The following is a 19,434-nucleotide window of genomic DNA, read 5'->3' as shown; positions in this document are numbered from 1 at the left end:
TTCTTTGGAAATAAGAGTAGATGTAAAGATATTATATTGAGAGAACTTAAGAAACTACCGAATGGTCTAACATTTGTAGATTTGTTCGGTGGAAGTTTCTATATATCCCATTTATGTCATATAATATTCCCAGACTCAAAGATTATATGCAATGACTTCGACAACTATATGGACCGTCTCAAACATATACCAGACACAAACAATATATTGAAAGAGTTAAAAGAAAAGATACCTATAGGTAAGATGGAACGTATACCATTAGATAACAAAAATATTGTGAGAGAGGTTTTGAAAAAAGCAGAATATATAGACTGGGATAGTATATCTGCTAGACTATTATATAGTGGTTCTATAAGAGTTCATGACATTGAAACACTTATGTCAAAAGTTTTATATCTTAACTATACAAATGTTTTCAAAGAGGACATAGAAAAATATATTGAGGGTATAGAGTTTGTGAGATGTCATTGGACAGATTTGTATGAAAAATATAAAGACAAGGAAAATGTTTTCTTTATAGTGGACCCGCCGTTCTATAACACATGGGATTTTCAATACCAAGTAGACTGGACTTTGAGAGACTCTTTAGAAACTTTAGACGTTTTACATAACCATCCATGCTTTTACTTTACATCCGATAAAAGTGGTTTGGAAACCGTTATGAGATGGTTAGAGGACATACATGACTATGAGTTTATATATGACAAGATAGAATATGAGAGAGGTCCTATAAACTGGAGAAAGTGTCACAATAAAGAAATTTTATTAGTAAGTAAATGTGGTTTTAAATCGGATTGTTAGTTTTAGGTTTTTTTCCATTGTGTCATTTATTTATTTGACGTGGCAGAAAGTACAGAGAATATGAAGATGAACCAATGACTGCAAAGTTCAGCATATGTACTCGTAAGAGATATTTTTATCTAATATTAAATGGACGCACAGAACTTAGCGAATGCACAGCAACCTGGACAACCAAACCCAGAGAATATTCCAAATGAAGTTAGAATACAAACTGCAATGGCAAACTATGGTCAAGTGCCAACAGATGTACAAATGCAAACTGCCATGTCAAATGACGCTGCGTTAGGTTTGCCACCATGGTATGCAAATATGAGATGGAAAGAGTTTTATACAAACCCTGAAGTGGGATATAACAACTTTATGCAGATGACGCGAACACAGGAGTTGACCAGAATATGTTTTCTACCAGAGGAGAAACAGAATGTATGAGCTCCAGTTAAAGAATGCTATGGAACTCAACAGGAAACGTAAGAGACTAGGCGGACATTAGATTTTTACATATAGTAAAATGGGTTTCTTCAGTAGTATTGGAAACTTCTTTCGAAATGTTGGAAGAGGTATATGGAATGGAATAAAAACCGTAGGAAGAGGAATTTGGAACGGAGTCAAAAATATTGGTAAAAAGTAGGTCAGTTTGTTGGTATTATACCTAAAGACCCTGAACCAGAAGAACAAGCTCCTGTAATACAACAGCCTGAACCTGCACCACAGTCAAGTTGGCAACCAAATCCAACACCTCAACCGTATTAAAAAATTATATTTTTTACCGTTCGATAGTAGTTGTATATGAAACTAAGTTCTAAGTAAACGCGTGGTATAATGGAATTATTCTTTTTCTTCCATCTGTAGTAAACCATACTTGAAAGTCTGAAATACTTCCACTTGGTGGTTCGTATAACTTTGTAGGTTTTTCGTAAAAGTCATTTGCCAAGCATAAGAAAGAGTTTTGGGCGCCAGAAAATGAAGCATGAACAATAAATAGCATCTGGGTCGAAAACATTTTCATATGTTCCATTAGGGTTTTCGACTTCATAATAGTCCGGGTGTACTGGATATTCTGCAGGCTGATTTAACATCCTCATAAATCTATACCATGCCAAGTTGTTATATTTTGTAGAAATATAAACGTTTTCTCCAAGGTCTTCTATTTTATTGATTTTAACAGTTGCATTTTTTCCTGTCATAAATAATATCGAGATGGTATTCTCCTTCGTCAATGTTATACTGGTTTGCATATTCGATATAGATATCGTTTTATTTTTTCTTGAAAAGCTTGAAGAGTTGTTTCTAAGTTTACAAGCAAACTAACTTGTAAAAGTTTTCCCTGTTCAAATTTCTCATGCATACGTTTTTTCTTTGTTATAGTATCGAACTTCAAAACCGACCGTAAATGGGAAACCATGTATGGCTTCTGAAATGAACTTCATTCTACGAAAGCCAATAGCTTTTGTGACAGATGGGTCTCTTAACCATCTTAATGGGTAGTCAAAACGATAGCCTTCATGCTTTACGGTCTCTGTCTCAAACTTTTGACCGACATTAGTAAAAAGTTCATCTAATGGTTTAGTTGTAGCAACTCTTGAATTTTTCTTTTTCTATTGGAAGCATATTTTATCTAGAATAAAAATGTCGAAAGATATTGCTTCCATGAGAGAAATACAACACAACCGACAACTCATTATGCAAGCTCTAAATAAGAACACAACAAACTTTTCAAACTATTCTAAGATATCTGAGTCATTGAAAGAAGGAAACTTAAAACTGACATTAAACCCAATGACAGATGAGTTTCTGTTTCAAGACAAGAAGAACAATACTGTCTGTATAAATCCAACAAAAGGAACTTTAAACGAGAAACCTATAAATGAACTTCTTTTGAAGGCAGATGTTGACAACAAAGCTGACAAAGAATATGTAGACGATGCAATAGCAAAAGAAGAAGAAAGAGCTAACAATGCTTATGCAACAAAAGAACATACTCATCCTGAACTAGCAGACAAAACATATGTTGACAATAAAATGTCAAGTGAAGTGACGAGAGCTGAAAACGAATATTCTAAAAAGACTCATACACATTCTATATCTGAAATAACAGACTTACAAGAAACCTTAAACAGTAAAAGTGACGTTGGACATACACATACCATTGCAAATATTGCAAACTTACAAGAAACCTTAAACAGGAAAAGTGACGTTGGACATACACATACCATTGCAAATATTGCAAACTTACAAGAAACCTTAAACAGGAAAAGTGACGTTGGACATACACATTCTATATCTGAAATAACAGACTTAAACGTTAGCCTTGAAAAGAAAGCAGATAAAACATATGTCAATGAAATATACCAAAGTTTGATAGGAACAACTAAAAATATTGAAACTATTGTTGGTGACTTTTCTATCTATGAAGAAAACAAATATTTTAGATGGGAGTTTGTACAGTCCTTAAGAAATGGTATACGGTATAAACTCATTCCGAAAAATAACAATGAAATGTATGTAAGCTATATAAAGAATGATGGTACACAAGTTAAAGTTCCATTAGACAACAACTGCTACTTAAACTTATATGGAGACGAACAAAGAAATATTTAAGAGTTTATGAAATGACAGATATGACATTGCCTGACCCAGCTCCAGCACCATATTATTATGACTATGGAGATGATGTCAGAACACCACATGTAGATGAACAAAAGCTAACATTATATTTAGATTATTATAGATATAAAAGATATAATGCAATAGAAAAAACGAGAATAGTATATTATTATACAGATGACAGAAATAAATATTATAGTCAAGACTTTACCTACCCTGAAAACATAAGATTATATTATAAAAAATATTCTGACACAAACCAGAAGAAACCTGAAATAGTTGCACTATATTTTAAGTTCAAAAGAGACAATCCTATATTATCTCATATGTTTGATTTAATGAACCCAGTAGGTTCTATTTATACATCTATGGATGCGAGAGGTCCTCAAGTAATGTTTGGTGTTGGTGCATGGGAACAAATAGTCGACAGGTTTTTGTATTGTGCAAACTCTTCAAAGGAAACAGGTGGAAGTAAAACGATTTCAGGTGAAAATTTACCTGCACACAGTCATTACATAGATTTAAGTACATCTCAAGCAGGTTGGCATAAGCATAGATATTGGGATTGGTCAGGAATGACAAAAGGTAAAGGATATGATGTTAAAGACGACGTTAAGTTTGCTATAAATTGTTACTGGAGTGACACTCAGGGAGAAGGAAACCATACACATCGCGTTTCAGGATATACGCAAACAACGGGACAAAGTAAAGAATACATGCCACCTTACATGACAGTTTACGCATGGTATAGAATTGCTTAGTCGTCATTTTCAACTTCTTTAGCATATTCGTCAGGAGTTGTCTTATATTTGTTAGGAACTGTCTTTGAAAGTATACCACCTTGAACTTTGACAAGTTTGAAACGAGGTCTGACAATAGTAGTTTTATCTTCTGCTTGCAGTGTGTACATTTTGCCATGTTTGCCTAAAACTTCATAATATTCTCTTGTATACTTTCTTCTATTTTTACGAACACGAATGTGAGTACCTGTCGGGTTCCCATTGTTGTCATAGTCAATAGTATTTTCATATGGGTCGCGTTTAGGTATTTCTATTTTTACTTTGTCACCTTTCTGAAGTTTGAAGCCCGGCATTCTTTCTTGTTTGTCTCTTTTGACTAAATTATTAAATATATAGTCTTTCTCTAAGTCAGGGTTGTTTTTCATTTCTTCGGGGAGTGGTTTCCCAAACCTTTTTGTTTACGGTTATTGTAAATATTTAAAACTTGTCTCATCTTTGCCATGGAGAAGTGTCTATACTTGTCGTCATATGACATTTCATTTGCTTCACCACCTTGTGGTTGGTTTAAGTCTCTTAACATTTTTATACATCCGTCAATGACACCAAGAGCAGAATGGTTTTGGTCGACAATGAAATATTGGTTTACATTTTTTGAACGCAGATAGTTTTTTACATCATCTGATTTGAAAGAACTTTCACAGTCAGATGTCAGTTTTGTTGGATGGTATTTGTCAACGAATATTGTCAAAGCAGTTTTTACATCTAAAATATTTTTGGACCATAATGGTATGGCTTCACAGTATCTTGTGTTTTGACCAACAAATATTAACCAGTATGGAGTCCATCTGTTCTAACTCTCGGAATGTTTTCCAAGATATCCATAAACCAAGCATTTGGTGTTGAACTAAAGATTTTTATCATGAGTGCTTTCTTTGTTGCCTTAGAAACATAGGGGTCCTTGTTTGGATTCGTCATTTTTTAACCCATAAGAAATGGGTTTATTTGGCGCATTAGCAGGAGTTGCATCCAGATTTTTGCCCGCAGTGGGAACAATAGCTAGAGGTGTATTTGGAGTTGGAAGGAAGATTTTGAGTACATTAGGTATACTGAAAGAGAAAGCACAACCTATTATACAAACTGTACAGAAAGGTTGGGATGTAGCACGAGATGCAACAAATCTTATTCCAAATCCTGAAACAAGAGGAAAAGTTCAAGGATGGATGGACAATGTAGGAAGACAAGCAGGAAACTATTATAACAAAGCAAATGACTACTATAACCAAGCAGGACACTATATGGACCAAGGTGAAAGATTCTTTAACAGAGGATATAACCATGCACAACAGTGGTAAACAATAACCAACCTCAACCGCCTCAAACGTGGGGAATGTAAAATTTTTTACTGAGATGAAATGAACAATACAGCATTGAGACAAATGGTTCAAGATGGATTTGTCGACTTCCAGCAGTTACACCACGTGTTTGTCAAGTTCTTCCTATACCTCAGGAAGTTTTAGACCGACTTAAAAAACCTAAACAACCAGTTGAAAACAAACCAAACTAAAATTTTTTACTGAGATGAAATGACCGAAGAAGTTGAAACCGTAGATTTGACACCACAAACAAAAAGTTCAGAACCATTGTCAAAACCTGTCAAAGAACTTACAGATGAAGAGAAAAATTCCATAATAGAAAGTGCCAGGTCTGGAAATGCAAACCCTAACTATAAAGTCACTTTTCATAGAAATGGAACGGCTAGTATCTCAAAAAAGAAACAGACTCTCACAAATAAAATATTGAAGTCTGAAGGAGCTTTCGAGACAACAGATGGAAAAGTTTACTTCACTGACCAACAGTTCATTATAGAACATCTCATTGACTTAGAGTCGAAATATTCTAAACTTTACAACAAACACAAAAAGTTGAAAGGAAAACAAAAACAAATGGCATATGATATTTATGAAGATGTTGACAACACAACTGTTCCTGCAAGTGAAGTAAAGTCAGAGGAACCGAAAAGTGACGAAAAACCGATAGAAGAAGAAAAACCAAAAACTGAAGATAAACCAAAACCAAAGTTTAGTTTGGAAACTAAACCAAGTCAACCTTCATTAGCTGGTATGGGTTGGCGTCAAAGACTTATGGCAGCAGGCGGTTATGTAAAGTAAAGAAAAAACATTTTTTTATTTTTATAAAAATGCCCCATATAGAATGGATAGAAAGTCTGCTAGAATAAAAGCAGAGTTACAAAGATATGGTTGGAGAGTTTCGAAGAATTTTAAATATAGGAAGGGAAGACCCATAAAAGTCTATGACAAATTGTCTGGTCTTCGCTACGAAATGGATTTGGAAACAGCACATGCCAATTATCCAAACAGACTAGAGAGGTTAGAAGAAGAACGTCTTATGAACATGCCTTTCGATGTGTTAAACATTGCATGAAATAAAAAATTTATTTTTAAAAAAGTGACATTTTTTTTATTTTATTTGAAATGTACGCTGAGTTTGTTGGAGAAGACCGTTGGGAAACTTGTTTGTTAGATGAGAAATATGAAATTCACTGTTGTGAGTCATTTGAAGTCAGAAACAAAAAGACAAAAAGAGTTTTAAGCGAACGGGAGCGAAATAACGGATATGCTATTATGAAGATGGGTGGAAAACACTATCTTAAACATGTTGTCATTGCAACTCATTTTATACTGAATCCTAACAATTTACCTTTTGTAGACCATATAAACCGTATAAGAAACGACAATAGACTTGAAAACTTACGTTGGGTCACTTGTTCTGAAAACAATAAGAACAAAGGCAAATTTGGAGATATTGTATTCGAATTTGTCGACGAACTAGACGATGAAACAATTGAAATTACAGACTATGGCAAGCATACGTTTGAGTTTTACTACTATAGCGAAGAACAAGACTCTTTCTACTTTTATACCGGCGTAAACTATAGGAAATTACAAGTATATTTTACTAAGGCGGGCTATGCTTATGTAAACACTAGAGATACAGATGGAAAAAACGTTCAAATACTTCTTAACAAATTCAAGAAGCTATATGGCATACCATTTTAAAACAATATATTTTTACATATATTAAATGCTTCAGGTTGAAAAACAAAGAACAAAAGTAGCAGATACAAAACCGTTAGACTATATCTTTACAAATGCTGGTAGGACAATATCAGATGAAGAAATTTCATCCCGAGCATACAGGTTTGACTATCCAATTCGTTGGCTTCAAAGTCCTTCAGATGCAAAGGCAATAGGATTTAGAAGAGTTTTGTTTTCAAATAGAACTAACGCATTTATGTTCGCAGTATATTTTCATGGGCAGTATAAAGGTTCTGATGGTCTAATAGACAAATTTGACGAAATGAGAATCTTTACAGTTCGTTCAGACGAAAGTCTTGAGAAAACTCTAAATGACTTTCAAACTCAAATGAACAAATATTATTGGGAATTTCAAAAAAAATACCACTCTTTACTAAATGGAACATACTATCTGAAACTAGAATATGACAAGATGAACTCCACCGTTTCATTTCAAAAGATTGAAATTAACCCTCCAAGAGATACAGAGTTTTTATTTTGGGAAGTAGACAAACGTTCTTGGGCACAATTTCTTCGGTTACTAAACCAGAACGAACCATTACCACCAGATGGTCCATTTAAATTTATACTTCCACCAGCAGATTTGACAGTTTATAGAAACGTGTTTGACCCTCAAAATGTTATGTGTCATGCAAGTTTCAGTTCAAGCAACAATAGTTTTCTATGTATTGGTAAGGACTTTTATGACTTTGCTTCTAAATTCTACGAACCATCTAGTAACAGTTTCTCTGACTTTCAAGTTTGGTTCACAACAAATGGTGTGCAACATATTATTCCATTGTACTATGACTTTTATCTCGAATTGTCTTTCATATATAACTACGGAAAAGTGCTGAAAAAGTATTGAAAAATAATGTTTATGTTAGCATGTTAGATCTAACCTCTTTTCTAACCTCTTTTCTACCCTCTTGAATTTTCATGAAAACAATTTATTTTTGACACTTTCACAAAAAACATAAAAAAGTGAAGTTAAACGTTAAGGTTTACTGAACTGGTTGGATGTCGCCTTCACAGGTTATGTAGAATGGTTGACCAGAGAAGTGGAACAGTGCTCTGAGAATTTGTATAATTCGTGGAATTGGACTCTCTCTGTTTGGAAGTTGTATCCATGGGCGCTTTGCAAAGAACTTTATAATGGCTTCCTTCTTTGCTTGCTTTATGTCGTCTACAGGAGTGTTTTCTGGTACCTCAATTGGAATTCCAGTCGAAATCTCGAGATTCAAGGCAGCCCTTCCAGAAATAGTGGTAAACTTGACCTTGGGCTTCATGACCTTGCGCAAGTAGTCTTTAACAAGCTCGTTAATTTCAATTAGGTAAATTGCCTCGTCGGTAGGTTCGACCTCGACCATTGCTACTGTCAGTAAAAGTACTGCTACTGTCAGAAAAAGTACTGCTACTGTCAGAAAAAGTACTGCTACTGTCAGTAAAAGTACTGCTACTGTCAGTAAAAGTACTGCTACGAGCAGTAAAAGTACTGCTACGAGCAGTAAAAAGGAAAATTTGAGAGGGTTTTCGACGATAAAGTACTGCTACTGTCAGAAAAAGTACTGCTACTGTCAGTAAAAGTACTGCTACTGTCAGAAAAAGTACTGCTACTGTCAGAAAAAGTACTGCTACTGACAGTAGCAGTACTGCTAGGAGCAGAGATTTTTATCGTTGTGGTCCGACGGTTAAGCCACAAACGAATGTCCCACGTCCCACCAACCGAGTCCATTCCCAAACCAGAGGAACCTAAAGAACCAGCCCCTGCACCTCAGTTCCAGCAAGTCCCTCCACCAAATTACTACCAATTTCCACCTCAAGGTTACTACCAATTTCCACTACAAGGCTTCCCGAACTACCCTCCTCAGCCTATGCCTTACTTCCCCAACCCTTGGATGTTCCAGCAATTCCAATCTCAATACAAATCGAAGAGAGACCAAGAGTTCGAAGAAGGTCTGAACCGTTTACGCAAAGATTATGCTACAGCTCCAATTGAGAGAAAGTTGTTCCCGGACCAAAAATATAATTTAGGTGAAGAGGTGAGATCTCACCCGTTTTCTCACCTCTTTTCTCACCTCATGAATTTGTCATGATTTCATCGTAAACTAAACGTAAATGTTTTGTCAAGAATATAGCAACCGCCGGAATTCCGACGGTTGGTTTTTATACAAAATTCATGCGGGAAATTCTTGAGTTTTGGTTGAAAGAATACGGTGGAGCCAAAAGTGGCTCGACCTCAAAACAAGCATTTTATGAGCTTACAAAGGGTGTTATGAATGAATTCAGCAACATACATCCTGACCTCGTTCATTTTGTTGCTAAATTCAGTAAAAATATAATTTAGGTGAAGAGGTGCGATCTCACCTCTTTTTTCACCTGTTTTCTCACCTCATGAATTTGTCAAGACTTCTTCGTAAATGTTTTGTCAAACATGAACGTAATGAGCGTAAATCAGACAAAAATATAATTTAGGTGAAGAGGTGAGATCTCACCCGTTTTCTCACCTCTTTTTTCACCCTCTTGAATTTTCATGAATTTTCCCGAAATAAAAAATAAAGTTAGTTTTATTTTTATTTATTTTTTTTATTTTGTATAAAAGATATGATTTCAACAATCGGCACAACAGCAATACAAACAACAACTTCACCAAACTCGTTAGTTATGAATCCAACATCTATGTTGGTAGAGATGAAAAGCTTCATTCCTTCTTCATATACTTTCGAAACAGAAATCCAGAAGATAAAGCAGGAACTGTTAACAGGTAGTTTAGACTGTAGTGCGAAAGATGAAACAAATGAACAGTATCTTTATGACATGCAGGACATTATTGACCATTTACCTAAACTACCTGAAATTCAGCAGCAAAAACTAACTATTCCTGAATTCGACGAAATTGAAGTCAAAGCAACTGACTCAGTAGAAATAAAGAAGTTCATACGTAAGGTAAACTATGAATTCCTTGGTTTTCATTGCAACCATAAGGTTATGGACAAAGATTGCGACATGGTATATAAGAACATCTCTGACATATATAAATCCGGGGAGTTTAAGACCTACGACAACTTTGTTTCATTAGCTGCAAAATGTGTTTGGGAAATAAGAGATAAAGATAGAAGAGGTAAGGTATGGAACGAACAACTAAGACCCGCTATGTTTGAGTTAAAGAAAACCATTGACGCCTTAGTTGTTTTAGCAGGTAAGGTTTCAGAATATAACGCAAAGTTGAACCCACAATGTTCTAAATGTAAAGCAGCAATGAGGAAATATAACTACTCCGTCAAAGAGATAGAACGTATGAGAAACGACTATGCAGACTTAAAGAAAGAAGCAGAAAAGCCAGCAGAAGATAAAATGAACATGTTAGAATTTCTGAACAAAAACTATCCAACAGCAGAAGATTTCCTTCTATCTGACGTCAAGAAGAAGTATAAAGAAACTTTCGGCATTGTTAAAACATTCGATGTACTGACAGAAGAAATAGAAGCTACGAAATTGTTTAGGATTTCAAATATACATCGTACAATTCATGTAAAACGCTTATAAAATAACAGGTGAGAAAACGGGTGAGAAAACGGGTGAGATCTCACCTCTTCACCTAAACATTATTTTTATTGAATTCAGCAACAAAATTCTGAGTAAAATAATTTTTAGGGCATGTGTCAAACCGTTGAGTTTTCACAAAATTTAAAAAATAACGTTTACCATGTAAAACGCTTATAAAATAACAGGTGAGAAAACAGGTGAGATCTCACCTCTTCACCTAAACATTATTTTTACTGAAAAATGACCAAAATTCTGAGTAAAATGGCATAAGATTGCTTCCCTCGGAAAACCGAGAGAAGAGATTCCGTATGAAAATCGTGAAATTTCTCTAGACCGACTTTTACCGGCCTAGCCTAAAACTCATGAAAATCGTGAAGAACAGCGACCCCGGTAAAATCCGGGCTCGCCTAAAACTCATGAAAATCGTGAAGAACAGCGAGTAGGGAAAAATCCGTAGTCGCCTAAAACTCATGAAAATCGTGAATTTCCTTAAGATAGAAAAAATAAAGTTAGTTTTATTTTTTTTATTTTTTTATTTTGTATGTAAGAACAGAAAATGACAAACATTGAGTTTGAAACAGTTAGAAAGATAGACAATGACACCAAAGTGGTTAGAATAGGTGATTTAAACGTAAGATACTCAAAGAAATACAACAAATATTCTTTGTCAGACATTCTGACACCATCTGAAAAGAAAACAAAGGACTGGGTTAGAAATGCTTCAACTCAGAAAATTTTGACAAGAAATCCTGAGCTTATGATATCGGTAAGATTCTATGGAACAAGAACATATCTTATAGACAAAAGTCTTATACCAATAGTTTTGTTATGGTTAGACCCAGTTGTTGGATATAACTTCATAACATATGGTTTATTCGACTCAGAACGTTGCAGTGAAGGCTTACTTTACATCGTTCAGAAACCGAAGGACTTCAATACAAAGAGATATAAGATAGGAAGGACATATAATATAACTCTAAGATATGACAGTACAGTCAATAGAGTCAAGGTTGTGTTTGTTAATGATATGAGAGCTGCAGAAACAGAACTACTTGAAAAGTTTGAGAAAATGTATGGTGCTCCCACGAAAGGTAAAGAAACGTTTGAAGTAGATGAGATAGATAAAGCTATAAAATTATTTGACGAAGTTGCTGAAAAATACATGTAAAGCGTTTATTTTTGGTCTTTTGTGAAAGATAGAAAAAATAAAGTTAGTTTTTATTTTTTTTATTTTTTTATTTTGTATGTAAAGACAGATATGTCAACAACAGAGAACACAACAACTGCTATCGTTCATGAAGCTATAAATGAAGAATATGAGTACATACAGTATAACAAACAGTTACGTCTCATTCGTTCAGTCAAAGACGATATGTACCAAATGCAAAGTATTTTGACAGCATGTTTTGCTCCAGATACTAAGAAACCACAAGACTGGTTTAGGAACCAAAGCACTATTGAACTATTAAATGAAGCTGAAAATTCGACTACGGATTTTTCCGTAGTCGCCAAAACTCATGAAAATCGTGAAGAACAGCGAGTAGGGAAAAAGTCGGCCTTGCCTAAAACTCATGAAAACAGTGAAGAACAGCGAGTGGGAGAAAAACCCCAGTCGCCAAAACTCTATGAAAATCGTGAAAAATTGCCAAACGGTTTGAGAGGATATTATGTACATAGACTTCTTGTAAATGCTGTTGCAATGTGGGCTTCGCCTCGTTATGCTTGGTATATTTACAGACTTCTTGACGAAATTCATAGACAAGAACGTGAAGAGATGGAAAAGAAACTTCATGCAAAGATGAAGTCATTGAAGCAAAAGACAAAAGCATTCAGAAAAGAATACCACGTTCGGTACCAAAAGGAAAGGAAAAGAACTATAAGTATATTTTATTACTGAAGAGATGGAAAATGAAGAAGACAGAGATATGGTTATGTTGCATTTAGTCAGAAGAAACAACAAAAGCTTTTACGACCTTGCTAAGATTTACAAATCTGACAGAAATTGGTTCTATCGCGAAAACTTACCGATTTCAATGACCCCAAATGAAGATGTGAAACAAATAGTTCAAGATACGTTACCTCAAACACACTATGATATTAAAGGTTGTACAATACTTACCTTCAAAGAAGACTTACCGCTACTGAAAGAAAAAATAACAGAGTATTTTGACAACTTCAAACAAGCAGAGTAAATTGCACTCTTTATTTTTACGCTTGACTTTTTACAATTTGAACTTTGTTTGCGTAGATATGAATTCTGAAAGAAGTATGAGGGTCTTGTATGACTTTGTACTTCTCCATAGTTCATGTCTGTCAAACTTACCTGCCATGGACTCTTTCATAAGTTCCATGAAATCGTCTTCGGACAATCCGGGGAAAAGTATTATGTCAGTAAGTATTCTCTTTACATCCTTACTTAAACTCTTTGCTGTCTGTACACATATTACGACTGAGATGTTAAAGTGTCTGAGCTTCTTAAGAATTCGACACATATCTTGTTCTCTGTTCTTTAACAAAGGATGAGAGGCGAAATCATCTAAGATAAGAAGACATCTATGAGGGTAAGTCTTCCAATCGTAAGATTGCAATTTCTTCGAAATGTATTCTATCTCTTTCTGTTTGTTTCTGAAGTGTTTCTTCTCTAATATTCTCTGCATTTCCTCATTTGGGTCTTTAAACTTCGAATTTATATACTCATTTATAGCATTGTACTTCAAAACTCTTCTTTGGTACTTCTTTATCCAATCTAACAACTCAGTATCCTTTATACATACTAACTTAGACTTCTTTATAATATCTTTGAACGAATTGACGGTTTGGTCAAATTGACCAGAAGTACTACAAATAACAACTAACTCATAGAATGGGTTCTTCTCATCTAGTTCTTGTTGTTGTGCAGCCATTTTAAGATAAGTGAAAGTCTTACCCGACCCAGGTGGTGCAATTAGACCTGTTATACCATTCTGAGCAAATAAGAACTTTTCATGTATAGGCTTTATCTGAGCATTTTCTAACTTCCTCTTGTTCTTGTTTAAAACATTCTCAAATTTCTTGTCAATGTCAGCAAACTTTTTTTCTAACATATTTTTTAGAAAAATTAAAAATTTTTATCTTTTAGAAAATGTCTAGCGATTTCGCTATCTATATTCGAGACAAACTTTTTGACAGCAAAACATTCTGTCGACCATAAATCTTACATAGTGTAAACAAGAAAGGTGAATTTGTTCTAAAGTTCTGTTTCTGGGAATATGACAAGAACCATAAAACATTAAGCAGAGAAGTCTTAAAATTTGTCAATGACAGACTTGTTGACAGAGATGACGCCTCTTGGAGAGATGAAGTCCAACAAAACTTCTTAGAATGCAAAGAAGACACATGCGCTGTTCTTGAAGATGAAATAAAAAACAGAATAGATGAGCTATTAAAGGACAAAGAACTTTTACATAAATATGGTTGCGCCAAATTTGACATAACTCCACCAGAAAAGAAGAAGAGAGAAAAGAAAGAGAAAAAAGTAGAAGAAGAGAAGAAAGAACCTGAACCAGTTCCAGAGAAAAAGAAATTTGACATGTAAAAATAAAATTTTATTTTTAGAACATTTCTGGGTCAATGTCAATGTTCTCTTCCTCTTTAGGGGCAAACACTGGCTTAGACTCTAAAATCTTTTTACCCAATTTACCTTGAACTTCAACTATCTTAGACTCATAATATTCATAGTCGTCTGCTTTCTTTGGTTCATAAGGTATAACAAGTTTGTATGCTTTGCCTTCTTTAAGGTTTGAGAACCTTCTGTCAAAACTTTCTTTGACTGCTAACAAACCTTCTATGTCTAAGTCTTCAAATTTCGCACCATTTTTAGTCACAATAGCAAACTTAACTGGTTCGATGTTCCAAACTTTGCTGAATGAAGACTTTTCAAAATGGTAGAAGTAAACATTCAAATATGTGAATGGGTCTAGTTCTTCTTTAAGTCCTGACATGTACTTGTTTACTGAAATATATTTCGTCATCTTTTCTATCGGATAAAAAAAATTTTTTTTAAAATTTACTCAGAAAAAATTTTCTTTGTATATACACCATTCTGAACATCTAAAAGACTTTTGACATTTGCCAAGAATGTACGTTTAGAAGCTGCCATATAACCATATTCTTGACAATATTGTTTATACGAATCGTACAATGACCTTTCATCTAATGACACAAAGTCAGTTTCATCTATGAACAGTTCATATACACTCTTATTTGCTTCTAACAATGTTTGTCTCTCTTCGGTATGTGGAATTTGTCTTGGATTGAACTTAGAAATATCTAATGTCATGAAATATGAGAACAAGTGGTTGTAAAAGTCAGATGTCAAAGTTTCTGCTAAGTCGTCAAAATATTCTGTATCTTGCATATGAGAATCTGACGTTCTGACAACTACATATCTTCTGTCAGAACTTTCTAACTTCATCGGAACAACATTGTTTGAAACCATAATGAAGTTTGCAACATTTTCACAAACTCTTTGGTCTTTATACTTTCTTTCAACAACTCCAACTTTGTCTGTTATAAGACTCTTCAAAGCATCTGAGTTTAAAACTTTTGTTGTATCTATACTTTGAAGTTCATTGCAAACTATAAGTTTCATATTCTCAATTGAAGAGTTAAATTTACCGCAGATGTTTTCTAAGTTTGTCATATTAGGGTTCGAATAACCTTCTAACAGTTTGCATAAGATATCTGTAAAGAATGTGTTCTTACCTGTTCCTTGTTTTCCAATTATAATGAGAGCAGTTTCATTTTTAGCACTTGGATGTTGTAAGATGTTTGCAAACCAACATAAGATATACTCATAAACCTTTTCGTTTCCATTGCATATAATTTCTTTGACATGGTCTAACCAAGCTTCTATAACATTTTCTTTCCATTCTACTTGTTCATATTTATATCCAGTGAAGATAGAATAGAAGTTTGGAGAAGGTGTATAAAACTTTATACCACGAACTGAAAAATCTTCAAGTTTTGACAATAAGATATCCCAAGCATCTAACATCTTCATGCCAACTTGTACGACTTTTATTTTCTTAAGTTTTTGTCTACATTCTTGTTCAGACACTATTGTTGCTCTTGGTTTGTTAAAGACAACATCCCATTCTTTCATAACATAACATTCTGGGGCAGAGTCAACATAAATGACTAAACGTTTCAAATTCTCGACTGCTTTGTTATAGTCTCTAAATGGACACATATTTCTGAATGCTTGGAAGTCATAAAAATCTGAAACATCTATTCTGTACATTTTTATAAAAATAAAAAAATAATATTTTTTTATTCTTGACTTTGTTGTTCCATTTGTTGCATTTGTTGTTCTTGAGCTATTTGTTGTTGAAGTTGTTCTTGTAATACAATACTTTCACCAGTTGCATCTTCCAATTCGAAACTTTCTGCCGTCATTGACAAATACATAGGACATAAAAGTTTTACAGGAACAAAGTTTGCGTCAACTAATGTCAACGTTATACTTGCCAAAGTGTTTGAGTTCACTAAGGTTGAAAATTCTGCATTCGAATGAACAATAGGCAAACCAGCAGAGAAAGTATTGTTTATACGCATAAGTATCTTTTGGTCATAATAGTTTTGTCGACATTCGAATAACACTTTGAACCTAAGTTTGAAACAATATATAAGATTGGTGTGCTTAATGTCAATGGAATAGACATTCCTTGTATGACACCTTTTCCTGTTATAGGAAACTGTTGGTAGTAAAAACCAGAAATAAGTTTTGTATTATAGCTCATATCGTTTATAGTAAACTCAGTCGGACATCCAAACATAATGAAACCTGCTCTAGTTGCAGCACATGTTACACCCGTACTTAAAGTATTAAATAAGTCAACAAAACCTGTTTGGTGGTATATCTGAGTAAGTATCTTCAAAGGAGTATTTTTTTACCATTCACAACAATAAAGTCTTCTGGTGTCAAAAGAGCAAAACAGGCTTTAGTCGTCATTGTTTTTAAGGTTAGTTTACAATATCGTCCTTGAGGACTTTGTAAGTTTGTTGTTATAGAATTATATGACTCAGGGTTTTTAGTCGTAATAGTATAAACCATTATGTCTTCTGCCATTTACTTAGCAAATAAATTTTAATGAAATGTTGTGGTCGTCAAATATTTTTATAACGTCTGGGAAACTATATTTTAAGTTCAACGTTTCACCTCCTTTCATAACGTATATCTTGTCAATGACATTATATGAAACACACAGCAACTAATGTCGGGTTTATTTCTTTGATGTTTATATCGTCTGCCTCTGTCAAAAGTTTCAATAGTTCTTTCAAAACTTCATGAGGTGCAATGACATATGAGTTCACTTTTACAGGGTTGTGTTCGACCAAGTTTAACATTATACTTAAAGCTTGACAAATCTTCTCCTGAGTTTGAAGTTTGTCTTTCAGTTGTTGGTAGTCGTTTCGAATATCTGCAACAGAACTTAAGTCTCTGCTAACTTCAGGATATGTTGGTTCTTTTACAGGAACAATTGTTATACCATCTTCGTCTTCGTATGGTTTCCCCACTTCAACATCTCTGTCTTTGACATTGACAATAACACTTTGACTGTTTGTTTGAGTTGGTGAATTTAACTTCACATCTGCCACCGCCATTAAACCTTTTGAAACACTTACGCTTCTATTTTTCGGAAATGACATTTTACTTAGAATAAAAAGATGGACGTATTCGGATATCTTATTGAATTGAAGCAGAACAAAGTTTATACTCACAAACAATACAAATACATTGACAGAATAGTTCTTTACACAAACAATGGAAAATGTTATAGAATAGCAGTCTTTGCTGAACCTAAATATTTTCATAAAGCAAAGAAAGTTGGTATAACTGAAATGGTGAAAGTTCTTGAAGCAGACAAAATATAACTTCAAAACTTACAGATATTACTAAAGGAAAGTTTATAATACAATATTATGTCAAAACTGGCGTACTGTCAATATTTGACGGAGAGAAGTCAGTTCAAGAACAACTTACTGACCTGCTGCCAAAATCTGCTCGATGGAAGCTGTCGTTATACCAATCTGAGGAGCCCCAGCAGGTTTCATCGAACGAATCTTCAAAAGAGCATCTTCCGTGAAAAGTGCTATTGGTTTTGTAAACTTCTTTGCTCTCAATTCATCTGGACCGTCTCTGTCACCAGTATATTGTATTTGTACAGTACCAACAGTTGAAATACCACCCATAAAGTCTTCTGAGTCAGCAAATGGAATGCCAAGCCAAAAGTTTGAACGGTCTCCATTTGTATATTGAGTTTTTTGACTTCCTGTATGAGTCCATACTTTCACATATGGCATAATAGAACTTTGCATTTCAGGGTTAATGGTTGTTGTGAAGTTGTTGTTAAAGTTCATAGCATCTAATGTCAAGTTGTATGACCTCATATCCTCAACTGTAGAATATTCTTCTCTTGGATAATATTTGCCATCTATGTTTATATGATATTTAATACCAGGGTTGTAGAAACAAGAATAGTCATTTATAGTTCGTCTGAACAGTACAAACAGAGTATCTGCATGTTTCATTGCAGTTGTTAAAGCAATATCTGTTCTTGCACCTGGGTCAGCACTTTGGTTTCCAACTTCACCTGCAAAGTCTTTGACAGATATTTGGTGTATAGGGAACATAAGTGGAACTGCAATATATTTGGCAGCTAAAGCATTTGAAATATCTGGGTCCAACATATAGACTGCAAGTCTGCTTTCTATTCTCTTGCATTCAAATTTTTCACATGTGAACTTAACTGGGTCCCAAGCAGTTCCAGCAGCATTGAAATAATAGTTTACTTCAGTGTTGAAGTTTGAGAAACCAAAGTCTAAGTCAACTTTGTCTTTGCAATATTCGGCGAATGACGTTTTATTTGTTCCCGTTACGTCTGTAAGAGTGAATGGGTCTTGTGTTGGTGCAATGACTAAGTTATTTTTGCTTGGAGTAAGTTCGATAGAAATTTTTCCTGCCCAGTTTGGCAAGTATCTTAAAAACCTGAAGATGAGGAAAGATGACAAAGGAACTCTAAGTTTCAGTTTTACTTTGGTTACTGCTGCTGCAGTTTGTCCAGAAAGGTCAACATAAACTCCTGGAACGTTAGGGTCAAGTCTTCTTATTTTCTCAATAGTTGCATACTGGTCTGTTTGTTCTCTAGCTTGTGGTTGTACTGAGTTTCTCAAAGCGAACCATTCATAGTTTGCCCATGTTACTGTTTGAACTAAGTCAGAGTTAGAATATATCTTATATCCCATGAAAACTTCTGGAGCATATTGGTATCCGACATAGAAAATTCCATTGCAACCTTTCTTGTCAGACAACTTGGCAGAAGGTTTTATTTCAATGTCTTGTTCCACGTATAAGAATGAGTTGTCAATAGAAATAATATGAAACCTGTCGCAAGCAATATCTACTGTTGTTGAAGAACCTTCTCCAAACTCACCTACGTTTCCATAAGAAACAGCAGTTGTATATTCGTAAGTTCCAGGAACTATTTCTGACCTTCTAATGGCATTGTCGCATTCGTTATACCATTCGGAAACATTTCCGTTCATGGCATCCAAAACTATTGGCGTTATATTCTGAGCGGCGTACATTTCATATGGGTAAAAATATA

General features: G+C 34.4%; 9 protein-coding genes and 5 pseudogenes across 14 annotated transcripts, besides 1 other annotated feature; 9 read left to right on the top strand and 5 right to left on the bottom strand.

Moving 5' to 3' along the window:
- Nucleotides 1–2,862: 2,862 nt before the first annotated feature.
- Nucleotides 2,863–19,434: part of a mobile genetic element that runs on past the window's edge.
- On the bottom strand, nt 4,163–5,120 carry TVAGG3_0118570 (annotated as a pseudogene). Its single transcript has one exon. A coding segment is annotated over exon 1 (958 nt).
- TVAGG3_0118560 lies at nt 5,138–5,538 on the top strand (annotated as a pseudogene). Its single transcript has one exon. A coding segment is annotated over exon 1 (401 nt).
- Nucleotides 6,089–6,313, top strand: TVAGG3_0118550 (phage tail repeat-like family; the record flags this gene model as incomplete). The annotated part of the gene is made up of 1 exon (XM_051223445.1): nt 6,089–6,313. One exon carries the CDS (start codon nt 6,089–6,091, stop codon nt 6,311–6,313), a length of 225 nt encoding a protein of 74 aa, XP_051108431.1.
- Nucleotides 6,357–6,587, top strand: TVAGG3_0118540 (uncharacterized protein; the record flags this gene model as incomplete). The annotated part of the gene is made up of 1 exon (XM_051223444.1): nt 6,357–6,587. One exon carries the CDS (start codon nt 6,357–6,359, stop codon nt 6,585–6,587), a length of 231 nt encoding a protein of 76 aa, XP_051108430.1.
- On the top strand, nt 6,638–7,222 carry TVAGG3_0118530 (His-Me finger endonucleases family; the record flags this gene model as incomplete). Its single annotated transcript, XM_051223443.1, has 1 exon — nt 6,638–7,222. One exon carries the CDS (start codon nt 6,638–6,640, stop codon nt 7,220–7,222), a length of 585 nt encoding a protein of 194 aa, XP_051108429.1.
- TVAGG3_0118520 (uncharacterized protein) lies at nt 7,458–8,108 on the top strand (the record flags this gene model as incomplete). The annotated part of the gene is made up of 1 exon (XM_051223442.1): nt 7,458–8,108. One exon carries the CDS (start codon nt 7,458–7,460, stop codon nt 8,106–8,108), a length of 651 nt encoding a protein of 216 aa, XP_051108428.1.
- On the top strand, nt 8,947–9,336 carry TVAGG3_0118510 (uncharacterized protein; the record flags this gene model as incomplete). The annotated part of the gene is made up of 1 exon (XM_051223441.1): nt 8,947–9,336. One exon carries the CDS (start codon nt 8,947–8,949, stop codon nt 9,334–9,336), a length of 390 nt encoding a protein of 129 aa, XP_051108427.1.
- TVAGG3_0118500 (organellar and viral DNA polymerase type B) lies at nt 9,845–10,786 on the top strand (the record flags this gene model as incomplete). The annotated part of the gene is made up of 1 exon (XM_051223440.1): nt 9,845–10,786. The coding sequence occupies one exon, from the start codon at nt 9,845–9,847 to the stop codon at nt 10,784–10,786; it is 942 nt and encodes a 313-aa protein (XP_051108426.1).
- Nucleotides 12,447–12,978, top strand: TVAGG3_0118490 (annotated as a pseudogene). The gene has a single exon. A coding segment is annotated over exon 1 (532 nt).
- TVAGG3_0118480 (P-loop containing nucleoside triphosphate hydrolases family) lies at nt 13,338–13,869 on the bottom strand (the record flags this gene model as incomplete). The annotated part of the gene is made up of 1 exon (XM_051223439.1): nt 13,338–13,869. A coding segment is annotated over one exon (532 nt), but the record flags the coding sequence as incomplete, so codon positions are not given.
- Nucleotides 13,908–14,360, top strand: TVAGG3_0118470 (annotated as a pseudogene). Its single transcript has one exon. A coding segment is annotated over exon 1 (453 nt).
- TVAGG3_0118460 (protein of unknown function, DUF4108 family) lies at nt 14,377–14,796 on the bottom strand (the record flags this gene model as incomplete). The annotated part of the gene is made up of 1 exon (XM_051223438.1): nt 14,377–14,796. The coding sequence occupies one exon, from the start codon at nt 14,794–14,796 to the stop codon at nt 14,377–14,379; it is 420 nt and encodes a 139-aa protein (XP_051108424.1).
- On the bottom strand, nt 14,825–15,263 carry TVAGG3_0118450 (annotated as a pseudogene). The gene has a single exon. A coding segment is annotated over exon 1 (439 nt).
- On the bottom strand, nt 17,807–19,414 carry TVAGG3_0118440 (protein of unknown function, DUF4106 family; the record flags this gene model as incomplete). The annotated part of the gene is made up of 1 exon (XM_051223437.1): nt 17,807–19,414. One exon carries the CDS (start codon nt 19,412–19,414, stop codon nt 17,807–17,809), a length of 1,608 nt encoding a protein of 535 aa, XP_051108423.1.

Source organism: Trichomonas vaginalis, chromosome IV (assembly GCF_026262505.1).
Source record: "Trichomonas vaginalis G3 chromosome IV, whole genome shotgun sequence".
NCBI lineage: Eukaryota > Parabasalia > Trichomonadida > Trichomonadidae > Trichomonas > Trichomonas vaginalis.
The sequence above is the reverse complement of the archived record's forward strand: the minus strand, read 5'-3'. Positions and strand labels throughout refer to the sequence as shown.